The sequence below is a fragment of the Asterias rubens genome, chromosome 6 (genome assembly GCF_902459465.1).
Source record: "Asterias rubens chromosome 6, eAstRub1.3, whole genome shotgun sequence".
Taxonomy (NCBI): Eukaryota; Metazoa; Echinodermata; class Asteroidea; order Forcipulatida; family Asteriidae; genus Asterias; species Asterias rubens.
In genome coordinates, this window is record NC_047067.1 from 14393868 (window position 1) to 14413668 (window position 19801).

Consider the following 19801-nt stretch of genomic DNA (forward strand, 5'->3'; position numbering starts at 1 on the left):
AATAAGAATAAGAATAAGAATAAGAATAAGAATAAGAATAAGAATAAGAATAAGAATAAGAATAAGAATAAGAATAAGAATAAGAATAAGAATAAGAATAAGAATAAGAATAAGAATAAGAATAAGAATAAGAATAAGAATAAGAATAAGAATAAGAATAAGAATCAGAATCAGAATCAGAATCAGAATCAGAATCAGAATCAGAATAAGAATAAGAATTGTAATGCGCACATACCCACCCTGCTGGGTGTTCAAGGCGCAGTAAATCCAAAAAACAAAACATAACATACTAATTTATCCCAATGTCCCTGAAATGTAGTGTTGTTTTCATGCTTTGCAATGGAGTGAAGCCGGTTAAAAGTGTCATATAATGAGTTTAATTTATGAGTTTAATCTAAATTCCAACTTGAACAAAATATTGTCCATGTTCAGACCATAATTTTAAAGGAGCGCGATCGCGCTCGCGCTCCTCCGCGCTCCTTAATGTTTTCCAAGGAGAGCAAAAAAAAGCGCTCCTTACAAATTTAACAAGAGCATGTTTTTTCAATACCCTAATTGTTGATTAAAATAAGCCGCTTGAATCTCGGAGTTTATAAGCCTGCTGCCACTTGAATGTTGCGAGTTGGCAGTGGCAAACGAGTCCTATTATAGTCTGCTTTGACTGTGTTTGCGTGTGTGCGTGCTTGATGTTTACCGCAGCCGGTCAAACAGACGAATGTGAACGATTCCACACTGGTTGTGTTTTGCGCGCACGTGCTTGATGTTTACCGCAGCCGGTCACACAGACGTATCTGTGTGGGGCCTATAGAATTCCACACTGGTACGTGGACAGGCTGTTACACTGAAGTGTGGTACCGCAAATACACGCTCGTGATTGGTTAAGTATTTTGTCATGATAAAAGTATGCCGTAAAGGGGGGGGGGGGAATCTCCGGCCACCTGGCTGGACAAACGCATTTTGGAGTAAAAACATTTGAAAGGAATTGGGATCATGCACAGTAAATTAAGAGCCCCATGCTGCTCGACGTGAAAATTTTGTTTGCTTATGCTGGATTATGACATCAAGCTGTCAAGTGTTCAATTATCAACATTCTTGAGGTGGAATTTGGAAAGTTATGGTTACGAGACGGCACCAATAAATGACCGTGTCATGGTAACCAAAATTTGGTGTAAGGTTTGTCGGACATATATCGACAAAATCAAGCAGGACAAAAGAATTTGGGGGACAAGCCCAAGACATGAGCTAGATAGAACGCCAAGGGACAGCCGACCGGAACTACTCCCATTTTGTGCATTTCGTCCGATACTTTTCGTGGATTCATGAAAACATCGTCAAATAATTATTCTCAAGATATACCTGCAACTTTAAACACTTTAACAACCCCACAGTGATAAAACTAAAAGGGTACACTGCTTCGAATAATAAATACTTGTTGCTCACAAAAACGCTGTTTTAATGGCGAAAATGTGCTGAATTACACACAAAATGATGGCCATTGAGAAAGTTTTCGCCGTGACGTCATGAACTTGGGTCTCACTCGGGCCCACACAGCTTTGACGTCAAAGCTAATCGAACGCACTGGGGATGGTCAGACCTGGGTCGACCCGGGAAAGCTAATCGAACGCACCCGCAAGTAATTGTATGCACCCCCCCCCCCCCAACCCAAAGGATATTTTTGGCTCCAATTGAAGTCCCGCCCGCCCAGCTCTCGAGCCCAGCCCTCAAACCCCTCGTACATTTTAAATAGCGACATTGCAACAACTACTGCCAGCGCGCGTCCTTCATTCTTGGCGCTTGCAACGCCGGTCCAATCACAAGTCACATATCGCGCACTGATGCATATGGAAGATCCCTGTACTACCCATTGTATGCAGATATTATTCCAGACCAATCACAAGCACACATGGTGTTGTAGCTCATGCATATGGATAAGTTTGCACTGTGTATAATAATTATTAACTGCATGTCCAATACAAGTGTACAAAAGTATGGTCCGTGGTCGGCCCTGTGTGCAGTACATGTATGTGAAGCTGGCCGTGCCAAGGCAGGCTAATCAGTCGCGGTCGTTTTGTGGCGCGATCGACGATCGGCAGCAGTCGGTGGTTCCCCACCCCGCTTCATAATACCAATACGGATTACGCTGACGTACATGTACACACTACGGTGCCGATGTGCACAGCCACAGACAAGAATGTTTCTTTGCTCTGGAGAGAGCTACAGACAACTACAGTATTAAACAAGCCCCAAGAAATAACAAATTAATTGAAAAATAGCGGACACACTTTTTTTTGGACAGTTTTTCTGTTATCTTTAGGCAAATTCACAAAAGATAATTACTATAAAAGTTCAGACAATTTCATTCTCTGCCATATTTTTACTTAGGCCTATTCTTTTTTTTCTCAAAGGGTGGCAACATTAACAGCGGATAACCAAACTTTTTATTTTTAGGGGGGGGGGGGTGCCTGGGGGATATACATAATTGTGGTGGGGTCTATTTAATGTATCGAAACATTCATTTTGATTGCAAAAAAGTTGTTTCATGATTAAAGTAAACTCATTAAATTGAGTAAGAAAAAGTTAAACAACTGGTGAACTTTGTGTTCATTTTCTTGAGTACGTGTTCATTAAACTTGGGTTTTGTTAGCGAGAGCAAAACGCTCTCCTTAATTCATTTTCTTGAATTAAGGAGAGCGATTTACAGCTCTCCTCGGATTTATTAAAATGAAGGCCTGCATGTTGGGGTATGCTGTGCTTGCATAGCTTTGAAGCTAAACAAATTATAAACTTCGGAGAAAATAAGTTCGAATATTCCTATTGCTTGCTTTTCTTCAAAGCAACTATTAAAAAGTGCATTTGATTTCGCAATCATGTTTTGTTGAGGTGGATTATGTTTTCATGTCAATGGTTTAAATTTAAACCCATGAGGAAGGAACATGGTTGTCTGATATTGATTAAATATATTTATTTTCACATGGCATTAGAAACAGCTTATACAAATAATGAGCATAATTATTGATCTGTTTCCCCCGAACATAAATAGAAAACAGACAAATTATGATAGCATCATTATTCCAGTGTCCTTCTGTCGTATGGTTTAGTCCACCGAGAGAGGCATTTGTGTCAATCTGTTTGTAAATTTGATTTGGTGACTAAAACAAACGAGCGCATGTGTCGCCACTTTTAGAACGTAATACAGCTGTTGCAGCATGCCTAGCCTGAACTCGCCTATTGTGGTATTGTGTGGTGTTATAAAGCACCACTGAGGGTCAAGACCAGGTTAGTATTATTACATCTGTCAATCTCTTGTCACGTATACTGTTAATTTTTATTTGAAGCGGAGGGCGCGGGGAGTCATTATTTTGAAGCTGGTTACTCAATCATGAGAATGGGGATAGGCGTAGATTATTAAAGGCCATAGGCACTTGTAATTACTCAAAATATTTGTTAGCATAGAAACTGACTTGGTAATGAGCAATGGGGAGCTGTTGATAGTTAAAAACATTGTGAGAAATGGAACCCTTGACTCTTGAGAAAGAGTAATTTCTCACTCAAATAATAAAATACTTTGGATGGAAGCGTTTTATTTGCACATGAAAGCACACAAAGTTGTGCAACAAATGCGTTTTTTTTTTCATTTTTACTATTCTCTTTCAACTTCGATGACCAATTGAGCCCAAATTTCTACAGGTTTGTTAATTTAGTTTTATGCATATTATGTTGAGATACACCAATGGAGAATGGTATTTGACAATTGCCAAATGTGTCCAGTGCCTTTAAGAATAGGTTGTGGGGAAAATATCGTAGTACTGCTTTAGCATAAGAACTTACTTATCAATGATCACACAGTTCTGTTATTTTATGCATTTTTGGTCCGAAGTGAGAATACTGTCCTTTGACAATTACAAAAGGTCAGTGCCTTTAAAATCCCTTTTCATATTGAGTACCGAAGTGCAGAACAACTCAAAACGGAAGTAAATATTTTGTTAGGGTCGAGGGAAGAAATTCAATAGTCAAACACGTATTAGTGGACCTTTTTGTTTTGTAAATACACTTTCGGTACAGAAAAAGAAAAGTCCACAGATTACAAATAATTTACAGGGTTTACAGAAGGTAATGGTGAAAGACTTCTCTTGAAATATTATTCCATGAAATGCTTTACTTTTTGAGAAAATATCAATTCTCGATAGCGAGAATTACGGATTTATGTTAAACACATGTCATGACACGGCGAAATGTGCGGAAACAAGGGTGGGTTTTCCCGTTATTTTCTCCCGACTGCGCTGACCGATTGAGCCTAAATTTTCACAGGTTTGCTATTTTATATATAAGTTGTGATACACGAAGGTGTATAATGGCTTTAAGATAAGAATTAATTATAAATAGTAAACTTGCGGGTACACAACCATGGAGTAAAATATCTTTTTGATGAGTGGTGGCCCCTGGAGAGCCGTCTATGGTCTCGACGTTTCGAACTGCGCACACTGCTAGTCTTCAAGATAAACGAGATTTTGTACACATGGTTATATACCCGCATATTTACTAGTTTACTATCTTATCTTATTTAATTTTCAAACGCATGCAAAGCTTCAAACACCACTTAAAAAATGATTTTTTTTGTTTTCAGAATAAAAAAACAAACCAGCGAAATATTGTTTTTTTGTATAACCCGCGTATAGTAGCCTAATGGATAAACCCAGGCAAACTGACGATCAAATAGGAGCCATCTGTTTTCTTGCGGGCAGATGCAAATGTGTGTACTGTATTCACGAAGAGACAAAACAAACTTGTACTTTGCTCATGTTTAAAATCTCCTTAGGCGTGTACGCTCTTCTTACTATGTATTTTTTGTTTTTCAATCGATCAGTATTTGATCAGCGCAAAGCGAGATGCGAGGTTGCCATGGTTTCAAGGGGCTCTTAGTATAATATTGGGAATATACTTATTTAGGCAGTATATTTAGGTCAATAAGCAAAACAGGCTCACGGAATATAAAGATAAAGACATGACTCCTAAAATAACATTTCACAATATAAAACTGCCTGGGGTTGACGCAGAGTCTCGTGGTCATTCTACCACACAATGATGAAGTCAACACAATTTAAAATAATATGCACACCAAGACTGTTTGTTAAACCAGAACTGCATAATGCATAAGAGTCACGTGCATATTAATCTGTACCCGAAAGTAGTTCCCCATTTCCTCATCTTTATATTCGGAAGTAAACTTGAATTCTCTGAATGCTTTCAGTTTGTTTCTCTCTCAGTGTAATTCACTAGTTGTTATTTATGTACCTTAGCGTCACCTTTTCTCTGAAAATTTTAAGACAAATAGTTGCGGATTGATACTAGCTTTTGCAGTTAATTTTAGAAACACCTGTGTGTGTGAACGGGTCGCGGATTTACACGTACGTGTATTATGTGCATGTATATACGTACAATGCATTGCAGTTTACATTGAAAACTACGTGTGCGTAGAGCCATTTGAAGAACGCATTGCTTGTGTGTGGACGCCAGGTAATTGGTGAAAATTCTCCCTAAAAGAAACCAACCAACAATCTCAACATGGCAGCCGAAGGAGGCTCAAAAGTCATCAAGTACTTGATGTTCTTCTTCAATTTTATCTTTTTTGTAAGTATGTTTATAGTCGGAACAGATTGTGAAATATGTGACAACTCCCCACGGTCACTTTTCCCCAGCCCATCCTACTTAACATAAAACCTGTCATACAAACTTGTATTGGGTTGGGCCAATCTGTGCGCAAGCAACCAGCCCGTACCTGTCGTTTTAGAACTTGTTTTGAGAAAGAATTTTTGACTGTGTATCTTCTTTATTCAGCTATCTTGAGCTCCATATTATTATTTGTCATGATGTATTTATCGCCGTTTTCGAATCATTTACAAAGACATTGTTTTTGAAAGAGTAAACTATATCTATCACATGACACCAGGATTATGGAGGATACAGCATTATTGAGTTTATTGAAGTAGAAATATTGCAGGAATTTCAGTAATTGTTTCAAAGTACAAAAAATAAAGCAAGTTTTCTCTACTAGATGCTGACTCTGTATTAAAACAAACCGTCCAACAAACAAGCAAACAAAAGCACAACAGTTTAATTTTACATGTGTATTTTTTTAATGTTTTTTGTGTGTGTGGGGGGGGGGGGGGCGGGTGTACAAGTGTGCTGAGAAAATAATGGCGGATCCCAGATTTTCATGAAAGGGGGAGGGGCACAAGTTTTGAGGTCCTATGATAAAGTATTGTAAAACCTACTGTATCCTGCCACTCAATATTTAGATGAGGTACATGTACTATTTTATTTCATAACAAATTCAACTTTGAATTTGTTTTTAGAAATCTTGAAGTTGTCTTAAGTGGGGTCCATTTTAGAGCCTGTCGCCCGCATTAGATACCTATAGGATAAAGTCTACTCCTGAGATAGTCTCTTGTGCATAGGAGGACATTTTCAGAAGCATGCTTCCCGTGAATGCGAAGCGAAATTGGGGTGAATTGGACGTCACAACCCTCCTTTTGCACCGATATTCGCAAGTGAGTTGAACGGAGTTGAACTGCTGCGAATTATTCGTTGTGAATTTGTGACATCAACAGTCGTATCACATTCGCATTCGCAGGAAGTATGAACCGGGCTTTAGTCCTATTTACAATTTTTGTTTACCCATGTTGTCACTTAAATTTGTTTTTAGTCAGTCAATGTAAGTAAGAGGGGACACACCAAGGAGCGGGGCTTGAACCTACGGCGTACTGGCGCATTATTAGAGCTATAAAATACGGTGCATGCTGCTGATCTAGATAGTGACAATTGGTATATTTTTCTTGATCAGCCAGCATCCACCAAAATTTAGCATACAGCTAATGTGTTAAAAATGTACTATTTGTGAATACAGGCCTATGCCATGGTTGAAAATCAATAATTGGGCTGTATTTCAACATCATTTTGTATCTCTCATTTGTCGAAAATATATCAAGCAGGCTAAATATTGAGTGTCTATTGAATTTGTAACAATGCTTTCAAATGTTGGAAGCTTTACAGAAATCAATACAATCATTATTGTATAGAAGTGATATCCGAAAAAAGTATTTCAAATGCCTACACTGCAGTCGTGGATGCGTTGCAAATAACCATTGAATTTAAATCTGGTGTAGACATGATATATATATTTTTGATTTTCAAGGAAGTGCATTAATAGTTATTGCTGGAAAGTTTGTAGTCTTTGTGTTTGAACTCCATTGATAAGACAAAATGGTTTCTGTTGATATTACAGTACAACGTTCCTGTTCAATAGCTGTTTTTCCATGATGTTTTTTAACCAGTTTTTAATTTGGCCCAAAATGAGGGTAGTCATTAAATTTTTCTTGAAATTAACATACTAGGCATATTTAAACAATTTACTTGTAAATTGGAATGGTTTAAAGGGAAGGTACATGTTTGGTAGTTACTCAAAACAACTTAAAAACTGACTTGGTACCGAGCTTGGAGAGCTGTTGATAGTATAAAACATTGTGACTCCCTCTGAAGTAACTTAGTTTTTGAGAAAGATGTAATTTATCATTAAAATAATAAAAGACTTCCAGTTAGAAGTCTTTTATTCTTATCTGAAAGCACACAAATTCGCCCAACAAGGGGTTTTTTCTTTCATCATTTCCTTGCAACTCCTATGACCAATTGAGCCCAAATTTTCACAGGCTTGTTATTTTATGGATATGATGGGATACACCAAGTGAGAAGTCTGGTCTTTGACTGTTTTACCAGACGTGTACCTTCCCTTGAACTTGAGACCCAATCTGGACCTTCTAAAAAAACAGCGAAAACATACAGACTTTCCCTTTTTTTTCTCACGATATGATTTCATAGACCAATTTAGCCTAATATTCACAGGTTTGTTGTTTCATGTACAATGTGGGTATTATAAAGTGTGAATGCTTTCATTGACCACTATCACTCAAGGTTGTAGACTTGTTGCTAATTTGCTAACACCTCTAGTGTTGTACGTACACTAAAAATAATCACAACAGATTGGTTGCTTTTGATGTTTACATTACTTGTAGTTGTACTGCTTTATTCAAACCTTTACAGTCCGAAATATTTCTATATTCAATTGCTTAAGTGAATGATTACTACAACGGACTGGGTTCAGTAGGCCCAGATAACACGAGTTTATCACAAGATCTATCATACTAATCGTGTCCAAGGCAACACAGTTTGGTGTGGACATGGTGACTTAAAGATGTTATGTCAGATTTTTGGCCCCAAACGTTAAAAAATTGATTTTTTTGAGTGATTGGTATTTCAAAGAGAATCACCCACTCTTACGAAAACAAGTTTAACTTTTACTTTAAATGGTCAGGAACCATGACAACAATTTGAAACGTTTCCTATAAAACACATAAAAATTGGTCACGTGATATATTGTCGGGATCCCGACAAAAACTAATTTTGAGTCTTTTATTTCACTGCTACTAATAATTGGCAGACTTTTTCAAGCAATGGCTCAAATGGAAGCTTATAACTTTATCGACCCCCATCAAAATACCTATTGAATTTCAAATCAAAATCTTTGGGTCAAATCGGCCAAAAATCTGACATAGCATCTTTAACTAATTCGGAGGAAGTAGGCCACATGCTAGCCTAGGCTGTATGGTTAAATATTATTAAAATAGAACACATAAAATATGTTTTGACATGCTTGTAACATATTAAAGGCACTGGACACATTGGTTATTACTCGAAATAATTGTTAGCATCAAAACTTAATTGGTAATGAGCAATTGAGAGCTGTTAATAGTCTACAAAATTGTGAAAAACAGCTCCCTCCAAAGTAATGTAGTTTATGAGAAAGGTAATTTCTCGCTCAAATATTTAAAGACTTAAAGCCATTGGACACTTTCGGTAAACAGTATTGTCTAAGTCCCACACTTCGTGTATCACAACTTATACATAAAATAAGAAACCTGTGAAAATTTAGGCTCACTCGGTCATCGTAGTCGGTTTCCGCACGTTTTGCCGTGTCATGACGTGTGTTTAAAATAAATCCGTAATTCTCGCTATCGAGAATTGATATTGTTTTAATGTTTTCTCAAAAAGTAAAGCATTTCATGGAATAATATTTCAAGAGAAGTCTTTCATTATTACCTTCTGTAAACCCTGTAAATTATTTGTAAATCTGTGAACTTTTTTTTTGTTCTGTACCGAAAGTGTCCAATGGCTTTAAGGCCTGGAGCCTTTTATTAGGCATCTGAAAGCACACAAATTTGTGCAACACGGGTTTCATTATTCTCTTGCAATTTCGATGAAAAATCGAGCAAAACTTTTCACAGAATTGTAATTTTATGCATATGTTGGGATAAAGTAAAACATGAAGTAAGAAAACTGGGTTTTAACAATAACCAAACGTGTCCAGTGAGTGCCTTCAAAAGAATACATGTACATGTCATTCAATATGTTTTGACATTTAGTGTCGTTTTAAAGAGCGCCTGCATTATTCAATCATCAGCACAATGGTTTAAATACCAGTATGTTTTTCATGAATAACTCAACTGTTCACTGCGACAACAACTGACCCATAGTCAAATTTCCATTGAAAAATACCAAAGGCGTTGACATGGAAATGCTGTAGCGTGTTCGAGATCAATTATGTTCGTCTTTCCAAAATCGTTCATATTTGCATTCTTGGAGCATGGTGCCAGGTAGCCGAGGGGCCGTTCAAGTTTGTTTAATTATGGAAATGATGAATAGGCCACCATGGCACAGTAAGGCAGCCTGCAGCGGGGTTTAATTTATTCACCGTGTGCACAAGTTCCAAGATTGGGGAAAAATGTGGATCATGTGTCACTGTTTGCAGTATTACCCTGTCCACCTTCAAATGAATTAATGAAAAGAAGAAAGGCTGCCTCGTTAACATCAGCAAGCAACGAGGAAGTGTTCTTCCTTTGGGTCTAAATAATTTTAATGTTTATGCATTATTTGTTTTATTTATGTAATACCTTTTTGGATGCAAATTAGAGCCAGTATGAGGATCAAATAGAAAGCAAGAAATGTACAGTGTAAGAGTCGGATAAAAAAAAAACAATGGCGAAACCCACACAATCTCACTAGGGACTGTAAACTTTGAAATTAGATTTTAACTGCAAAGGCAGGGACAGAAACAACTGAGTCAACCTGATTTCCAAAAATATCAACCAATAAAGGGACACATCATTAATAAGGGGCAAGCTCAAAAGAAGTAAAAAGCCCGGATGAGACTTTATACTTCCTGCGAATGCCAAGCTAATTTTGACGTCACAGTCCTGTTTTCGCTGCGAATGTTTCGCAAAAGTTGAACACATTTCAACGGATATGTGACATCAGTAGGAAGTATGAACCGGGTTCAAATTTAAAATGTTTTAAAGTAGAATTTTCTTTTAATAATAATAATAAAAATAATGGACACTTAATAAAGCGCCGGTATACGCCGCAAGCGGCGCTCATGGCGCTACTCTACAAAGGAACAAACTGATGTAAATATCTTTCAATAACTTATATGATTCATTGATTTCCATGTTTCGATATCAAGCCAACAAAGGAATGCCAAAGGGCAACTGGTACAGCCGTTTATTCATGCCATGGATCAGGAAAAACACCTTATCTGATAAAACCTGTGTTTATCCTTGAGATTTAGCCCTAAATTCTAAGGCATGACATTATTTTGTGCACATACTGCAATGTTAAACCATAGTTAAACCCACAAAGAGTGAAGGATTAAAAGCTATCTTGATATGACTCAACTTTGAAGGCTGTTTGCTGAGTACAGTACTTAAAGGCAGTGGACACTGTTGGTAATTGTCAAAGACTAGCCTTCACAGTTGGTGTAGATCAACGTAAGCATAAAATAACAAGCCTGTGAAAATTTGAGCTCAATCGGGTAACGAACTTGCAAGATAATAATGAATGAAAAAAACACCCTTGTCACACGAAGTTGTGTGCGTTTAGATGGTTGATTTCGAGACTTCAAGTTCTAAATCTGAGGTCTCGAAATCAAATTTGTGGAAAATTACGTCTTTCTCGAAAACTATGGCACTTAAGAGGGAGTTGTTTCTCACAAAGTTTTATACCATCAAACTCTCCCCATTACTCGTCACCAAGAAAGGTTTTATGCCAATAATTATTTTGAGTAATTACCAATAGTGTCCACTGCCTTTAACAATAATGCCAGTACCATGTATGAACAATATCCATTTGATTTGTAAACATGCAGGCCACAATCCGAATCAAAGTTCCTGGTCACATGACTGTGATCAGGAAAAGACAAGCGGAATGGTTTCACACAAATTGTTACATTATGTGACTCTCGGTCACAAGACAGGAAGATTGGCTAATAACACTTTCTTTTCTGTATGCTGTATGCACGTAGCTAAAACCTGTATATAAGCCCCAGTTTAGATTTTAGTCGCACTATACCCTGACACCCTAAAGGTGACTTGTAGCATAAAAAATTACTTGGTATCGAGCAATGGGGAGCTGATGCCCAAAAATTCATGGTATTTTTTTGGAGATCAGAACGCTTTTAAGCTTCTTGAGTAGGCCTATTGTTTCCTTTGAAATATAACCGTTGACCTGACAAAGGAATAACATCAGAGTTTCTCATAATTAGCTCAAAGATTTGATAATTTCGTGTGAAAAAATAGAGTTAGATTTGCAGAATCTATGCTGGAATTTTAGAATGCTCAGCTCAGACCAACCTCCCATATTAAAGGAACCGTTGCCTTGGATTGGTCGAGTTGGTCTTTGAAATGCATATGGGTGGAAAGATGTAAAAGTAGAATACAATGATCCACACAACCATGCCTCGAAATTGTGCGGTTATCCTTTTACATCGTCAACTAAAACGGTCGGCCATTTATGGGAGTCAAATTTTTGACTCCCATAATAGGCAGACCGTGCTAATTCTCAAAGTAAAAGGAAAACCACGCAATTTCGAGGCAATGTTGTGTGGATCATTGTATATACTTTTAAAACATCTTTCTAACCATATGCATTTTATAACAAACGGTTACAAAATGCTTTTTATAGACCAGCTGGTCCGATCCAAGGCAACGTGTTCCTTTAAATAGAACACTAAGATAAACAAGTGTGGAGCCTGTCCTTACTCTTGTATGCCAAATTTGTACACAACAGGACAAACAGGTCTGAAACCAGGGATTGCACAATACCCCCCACCCCCAATAAATTACAATTGGCATATCATCCAATACTTTGTGTCTCATAGTATGTGTGAAATGAAGCGTAGCATGCTTGAAACACCAAACAATGGAATATCCTGGTAGATATTTCTGTCACTGTCAGCCAGCCAGCCATGAGGTCTCAAAATCAAATTTGTGGGAAAATACCTTTATCTCGAACAACAACGTTACTTCAGAGGCTCTGAAGTAACGTAGTTTTCCAGCCAGAGGGAGCCGTTTCTCACAATGTTTTATACCATCAACAGCTCCCCATTACTTATTACCAAGTAAGGTTTTCTGCTGATAATTATTTTGAATAATAACCAATAGTATCTACAAAGCGTTTCTCAGTAGAATAAGCCAGTCCAGGTGCTTTGTACATGTATACCCTGCTTGAGCCCCAAAGACACTTAATTCCACCAAGATAACAAACACAAAAGAAATCCATAAAGTAATTAGTTGTCACATATTTCTAAACGGTAAACTGAAGAACTAATCAATGTTTCACCGGTCAACAGTGGTCACAATTTGGTAACAAGAGTTAATTAAACAAAATTATGTCTAATGTTTTTTAAATGTAGTATTGCGATAAGTTCTGTCCCTAGGTACTTATTTTGATCTCTTGATTTCTACTCCAATGCATGCATTTTAACAATAAGGATGGGTTTTGTTCATTAAAATGACAGCAACATTTTATCTTTACAGCGGGATATTTAATTAACAAATGCACACTAGGCCTTTAAGTAGAGAAAAATCAAATGGAAACTGAATGCCAACAATTTGCTTTAGTAATGTTAGTAACGTTACCCAGGCGAGATGAAGTTAATGACTTTATGAACTTTCAAGAACATTCATAATCAGTTGAGGAACATTCATCAACAGTTCATAAAATGTTCATCACAGCAGTTCATGAACCAAGTTCACGGTTCACCATTCAATTAATGAACATTTGGTGGACTTTTATGAACTTCATGGTCAGTCCATGATTATTCATCAATAGTTCCTAAAATGTTCATCACAGGAGTTTTTGAACCAAGTTCATGAACTGTTTACCCATTCAATTGAACATTTAATGAACATGTTATGATATTATAGTAAGCTACAACTCTGTTTTTTTATTCTCTTCTGTATACATAGGTGTGTGGTTTAGTAGTCATTATCGGTGGAGCATTGGTACTGACTCAGTACAGTGAGTATGTGGACTTCACAGGAAGCATGGGAAACGCTATTCCCATTGTACTCATCATCATCGGTGTGTTCATCCTTATGACAGGATTCTTGGGCTGCTGTGGAGCCATCAAGGAAAACTACTGCATGATCTGTACTGTAAGTCGTCATCAGATATTAAACATTCAATTTTTTTCAGTAAAATGACATTAAAAACGCTTTATTCTTTGAAAGCTGGTGTACTTATTAGCCCTAAAAGTTTTCTTTGACATTAATTTTAAGAGTGCTATACCTTCCATGGTCACTTTTGTACATCAAGTTCCGCTGCTGAGGATTGTGCTTTTTACGCACATGCTCAGCGTCTTTGGAACCGTCTCCCTCATCTAATTCGTTCCGCAGCATCTCAAAACTTTCCTGTTCAAGGATTGATTGCTTTGACTGTTTTCCCATTATCAGTGCCATTATTTAGTTGCTTATTGTATAGTTTCTTGTAAAGCGCTGTGGTACCTTGTGTACGCTATATAAATGTCTCTTATTATTTTTTACTGTTAATGCTTTTGTTTTTTGGTTTGTTTCCAGTATGCCTTCATCATTGTGGTAATCCTACTGTTGGAGCTTGGAGGCGGTATTGCTGGCTACGTTCTCCGGGATGACATTGAAGACGCTGTGCGCAAGAACATGGAAGATCTCATGCCCAAGTATATCAGCAATAATAACACAAAGAACGTCTTTGACAAAATGCAAGAAGAAGTAAGTACAATCTATGAATGTTTACTCTAAAAGCTTTTCAAGGCCATGTCACTTGAGGCAATTTACAGGCAACTCCGGGCAATCTTCAATATGTTAATTATATTCGTTCTTATTTAGTGGTTTATTTTATTATCTTATTCATATTTATTGTGTATTCTTTGTATTTTAATACTTTTGCCATCCGAGGTAATGATTTTCATGCTGGCGTAATGGATAAATAAGGAAATGAATCATTTAAATTTCAGTTTTCTCATTATTTTTCTGCGGATAGTGAGTGACACAGCGTGGAGAATTTCTCATGTGTTGCCAAAGTGACTGTTCCTTTTGCATACAGTGCATTTTTGTTATCTCCTTGCTTGAAAATGTTGCCTGAACAATGTTGCCCGAACAATTCCTGAGTGTGTGACATTTCAGAAAATACTGCTGCCCTCGCTAGCCAGAATGATGGTATAATTATTATCAGGTGTCTGGGAAATTTTTTCAATAGAACCCTTGCATAATGTGAAATGCTAAATGGGTCTGAGCTCATGCGCATTTTTTTTACACGGCAAGAACAGCTTCAGTCGCCTCCTTTGAACCCAATGAGGGCGTTTATGGCCCCATCAGTAAGGGCACTTTTTGAGCGTGTGACGTCACAGCAAGGGGTCTGTTCATGATTCAGGCGCATATCAGCTACTGTCACTAGTTTAACTTTGATAAGAGTGTTTTCTCAGTTAAAAAAAAAAAATCATTTACAAAATATTTTTGTTGTATATAATGCAAGTTTGCCACTATACTTTTGTTTGTGTATTGATGTATGCTTTTACCCTTTGTTTTTAATTTATATATTTCTTAACCATGCTATTGTGTGTGTATATTTGATGTATGCTTTTTCCCGTTTATTGATCATTTCTATTTTCTTAACCATGCTTTTGTGTGTGTGTATTTGATTGTATGTATTTACCCATTTATTGATCATTTCTGTTTTCTTAACCAGCTTTTGTGTGTATTTGATGTGCTTTTACCCATTATTTTTAATTTATATTTTCTGAAGCATACTTTTGTGTGTGTATTTGATGTATGCTTACATATGAGTTGTTAATTTCTATTTTCTTAACTATGCTTTTGTGTGTGTATATTTGATGTACATTGTAGGCCTATGCTTTTACCCATTATTGATAATTTCTAGTTTCTTAACTTTGTAAATTTGAATGGGTTCAGCCTTGTTGTTGTTTTTTAATTCAAATGAACAAACTCTTAATATTTATATAATAGTTTCTGTATTATTATGTTTGGATATTGAGAGTTTACTAAATAATCTGGTGGTTATAAAATAAGATCTCTATGATTTCAGTTGATTATAATAATTATATCACTATGTAAACAAAGATCTGTTTTCTTTCTTTTTTGGGGGATTTTTTTGTGTCTAAACATAATATGGCTTGTTTGTTATACTTTTGTGAATATGTTAACAATGTGAACATATTGAATTTTCAACCTCTAGCTCAAGTGCTGTGGAACCAACAACTACACCGACTGGGCATCTATTCTATCGACTGGAAATGTCCCTGATTCCTGCTGCAAAACAGAAACCGCTGGTTGCGGCACAGCATTTAAAACCGCTGACATCAACACAGAGGTAGGGTATTGTGTCAATGTAAAATGTTCATGTACATAAAAGGCACTGAACACCGCAAACCCTGATGCCTCACGGAGATAACAAAGGCGATTGCCTCCATGCCCCCTGGTCATTACCCTGGTGTCATTGAAATGCTCCAGTAGAAATTAACAATTGCCTCATAAAGGTGCTCTTTACTAAGGAGAAATTTCCTTGGTGCCCTTGCCTCATCAAAAACAAAGCATATAGGGCTGCAAAACCTCACCTGGGCCCAATTTCATAGCGCTGCTTAGCGATCGTTTACTGTGCGATTTCTATTTCATAGCGCTGCTAACCGTAAGCACACGAAAAGGCATGCTAACCTTCTGGTGCTTACCGCACAAAAATAAATGACGTCACAATGCAAATCCACGGTAAATACGCAATATGGCCGCCCAATTTTTCTGCTAACCTGTGAAATACAATAAGGCTTAAGCAAATTTTTAAGCAGCGCTATGAAATTGGGCCCTGATTGAACAAGTACATGTACAGTATGAAAGTTGTCAGTCATCCAGCCAGGAGAAATTATTTGAAATGATTTCTCCAAGTAACTGACTTTTTTACCAAGTATACCGACTCTATACTCGGTATTTTTTAATATAATTGGTTGCAGAAAAACTCACTTGGTAACGAGCAATTGAGAGCTGTTGATAGTTAAACACATTGTGAGAAACGGCTCCCTCTAAAGCAACATAGTTTTTTAGAAAGAGATAGTTTCTCACTCAAATATTAAAAGACTACAGGCCTGAAAGCACATAAATTTGTGCAACACCAGTGTTTTTACTTTCATTTTCAAAATTTTCACAGATTTGTTATTTTTTGGCATATTATTTTGGATACAAGTGGGAATACTGGTCTTTGACAATACCAAAGGTGTCCAGTGCCTGTGAGGCATTTATAACCACTGTTATGATTGCTATTTTATCAGGTAGCTTGATTGGTCTTTATGCCAAACTCCTTGTTTTTTTTAGGTGTAAGTTGACACCAAATAGCAGTCAAAACACAGGCATAAACCCACCTACTTTTTGGACCATGTTATTCTAGGTGTATGTTGACACCAAAATAGCAGTAGAGATGAATTTGTGCTTGTTTGTGAGCATGCGAAATTCATATCACTAAGCATTATCATGTGGAAAAGTTTAGTGAGAAGAGTCTCAATAAATCAAAGCACTGTGATCATGCACTCGGTGCATTAACACTGTGTGTGTGCACGCGCGCACGTTGATACATTGTAATACAATGGTAGGATTATGCACACAATGGTTCATTGTCTGCTGTTGTTTTGTTTTTGGTTTTTCTTTTTTACTTTATTTTAATTTTGTGATTTGTTTTATCAAAATGTATATGTGTAGGCTTCTTTTAATGTTTAGGCTTCTATAGATATATTTTAAAATAGCTTTCTATCTAATTTTCTAAATTAATAAAATATTTGTTTGTTGCTCCTTTTAATTGGCCTTTTTATTCTAACTGTCAATACTTTGTGATTTTGTTTATGTAAATATAAATATACTTTGTTTAGGCTTCTATAGGGCCTAGTTATAATTTAAAATAGCTTTCTATCTTATGTTTAAAAAACTTATATATTTGTTTGTCTATTTGCTCCTTTTTAAGGGGGCGTTTTTATTAAATCTGTTTCTTTATGTTTTCATTAGGATCAGGGCCCCCGTGGGAAACCAAAAGTTTATGAATGGTTTAACCTGATTAAAAGATAATAAATAAATATAATTAAAGAAACAAATTTCTTTTTGTAACGCAGGGCTGTGTGGACCTTTTGAACAAACTTCTGGTTGACAACATTGTCCTCATTGCTGGAATTGCTGTCGCAGTCGCTGTTATTCAGGTAATATTATAAGTTATCACACAAGCGCGAGTGGAATACGGAAAAGTATAGCGCTTCTGCGTCCCATAATGTGTCTATCTACATTTATATTGGATTAAAACAGTCAAACAGTTCCAAAAACCAAGGGTAAATCTTTAAACTACAACTAACGATGACAATGGGGTGATTTACCGATACACACACCTGTTCTCCCATAGTAGGCAGAACCATACTTATCATCTGGCCGGTGCGTACTGGAAGATAAAAATGTATACAGTATGTTTTGTTTATCAGTCATCAGGCATGGTAGTCTTCTTCCATCTTTACTCTGATTTCCCTTCTGTTTTTGCCTAGAAACATTAAAAAAATTGTGATCAAATGGCCTGAAAAGTTACAACACGCATTATACGATTCATTTTCACAAAATAGTAAGATTCATCTTAAAGGCAATAGACACTATTGGTAATTACTATAAAAAAAAAATTGTTAGCATAAAAACAAGCGATGGAGAGCTGTTGATAGTATAAAACATTGTGAGAAATGGCTCCCTCTCAAGTAACATAGTTTTCGAGAAAGAAGTAATTTTCAACGAACTTGCTTTCAAGACCTCAGAATTAGATTTTGAGGTCCCAAAATCAAGCATCTGAAGCATATAATTTCGTGTGACAAGGGTGTTTTTTCTTCCATTATTATCTCGCCACTTCGACGACCAATTGAGTTAAAATTTCCACAGGTTTGTGATTTTGTGCATATGTTGAGATACACCAAGAGCGAAGACTGGTCTTTGACAATTACCAATAGAGTCTAGTGTCTTTAAGATTCACTTTCATGCTTAGCAATAAAGATTGATACACAGTTAAAATCAACCTTAGCTCTTTGTGCAAACATGTTACAACCTCAGCAAAAAGTCTCTCAAAACACACCTCATGTGAAAGGCATTTGTATTCTCTTGTTTTGGTCTTTCCCTTTTATTTTACTCTTCCTCTTGTTACAGCGCCTTTTGCACCTCTGGTGGATTTCTGTGCTTTATACAAGCATGCAACTTTTCCTCGGATCAGCTGATTTCCTTCTTTTTTTTAATCTCAGTTTTACCATTCAAAATTGAAAAAAATACTATACAAAATCATTAAAATTGAGTAATTTCCTCCTTTTTGGTGAAGTTACAGCTGCAGGCCTGTTTATAAGACTTCATTATTATTATTACTGTTGATATTATGTTGTATTGTAAGTGCTTTCATTCATTACTAAACACTGTGTAATTTCTGGTATGCTATTCTTGTAATTGACAGATCTTTGGCGTTGTGTGTTCGTGCTGTCTCATGAGGGCAATCAAGAGTGAATACGAGGTCGTCTAAAGATGATAACCGCCTCTTGAGATGAATCTATCGAGCTAATACAATTACATGCAGTAAATGATAATCCACTGTAAGCACCCGTCGATTTCACCAAACTCTTCCTAACTTGGGAATAATCCAAGGACATAGGACGAGTTAAGTTCCGTATCCATATACGTTAGGACGAACTGAACCCATCCTAAGTTAGGACAGGCTACTCGTCCTAAGTGGAGATAAGATTAATCCTAGCGTTTTGTGAAGTCGGCTGCAGAAGTCGTACAAAATGCTTAGCCATTTTCCTGATTTGGAGTCTTTGGTCTCATTTTGTGATTTTCAACTCGGTGTGGTTGTATCAACTTGATAAAGTATAGGCCCTTTATTGGACCTTGCCTTTTCTGTTATTTTTTGTTGTTTATGATTTGTTAGTTTTTTTCCCTTCTTTTTTGTCTTTTTTCATATGTTATTTTGTAATGCCTGATCAATTTTTCTTCGGGGGATGGTACAAGGCTGGTGTTGAGGATTTTCATATTTATTTTCGACCTCTTTATTTCTACAGACTCCTACGTACCATCAAAGAAAGGTTTCATAAAGCGTTAGGGTTGATTGTTAAAAAGACAATCATCATACAGCAATACAATCAGTATGTAGGATTTGAAACTTTGCATGGTGGAAATCTGATATACCTGTAGCAAGGGTTGTGGTAACGCCATGTAATTTTAATATCTCAATGAGTTGGGGTGGTTCTTGTTTCAACATCAGTATGATTTGAAAAAGTAACAGTTTCTTTTGAGATGGTGTACGACCCAACTTATCCCATTACTAGCGTTGTACCTTCCCCATTCAAACTGCCTTGGCACTATTAATACTAAGCATTGATCAG

The 19801-nt window shown here is 36.7% G+C and overlaps 1 protein-coding gene across 1 annotated transcript; it reads left to right on the plus strand.

Annotated features, from left to right (window-relative positions):
• Nucleotides 1-5291: 5291 nt before the first annotated feature.
• Nucleotides 5292-19096, plus strand: LOC117291227 (CD63 antigen-like). Its single transcript, XM_033772837.1, has 6 exons — nt 5292-5628; nt 13353-13541; nt 13962-14132; nt 15616-15750; nt 17525-17608; nt 18877-19096. The coding sequence occupies exons 1-6, from the start codon at nt 5563-5565 to the stop codon at nt 18940-18942; spliced, it is 711 nt and encodes a 236-aa protein (XP_033628728.1). The 5' UTR covers nt 5292-5562; the 3' UTR covers nt 18943-19096.
• The last annotated feature ends 705 nt before the right edge of the window (nt 19097-19801 follow it).

What these genes read in the sequence shown, in the direction of transcription:
- LOC117291227 (XM_033772837.1), top strand. Translation starts at nt 5,563, where the DNA reads ATGGCAGCCGAAGGAGGCTCAAAAGTCATCAAGTACTTGATGTTCTTC. An exon ending in TCTTCAATTTTATCTTTTTT is followed by an intron (nt 5,629 to 13,352) that starts GTAAGTATGTTT and finishes CTGTATACATAG; the next exon opens with GTGTGTGGTTTAGTAGTCAT. An exon ending in ACTACTGCATGATCTGTACT is followed by an intron (nt 13,542 to 13,961) that starts GTAAGTCGTCAT and finishes GTTTGTTTCCAG; the next exon opens with TATGCCTTCATCATTGTGGT.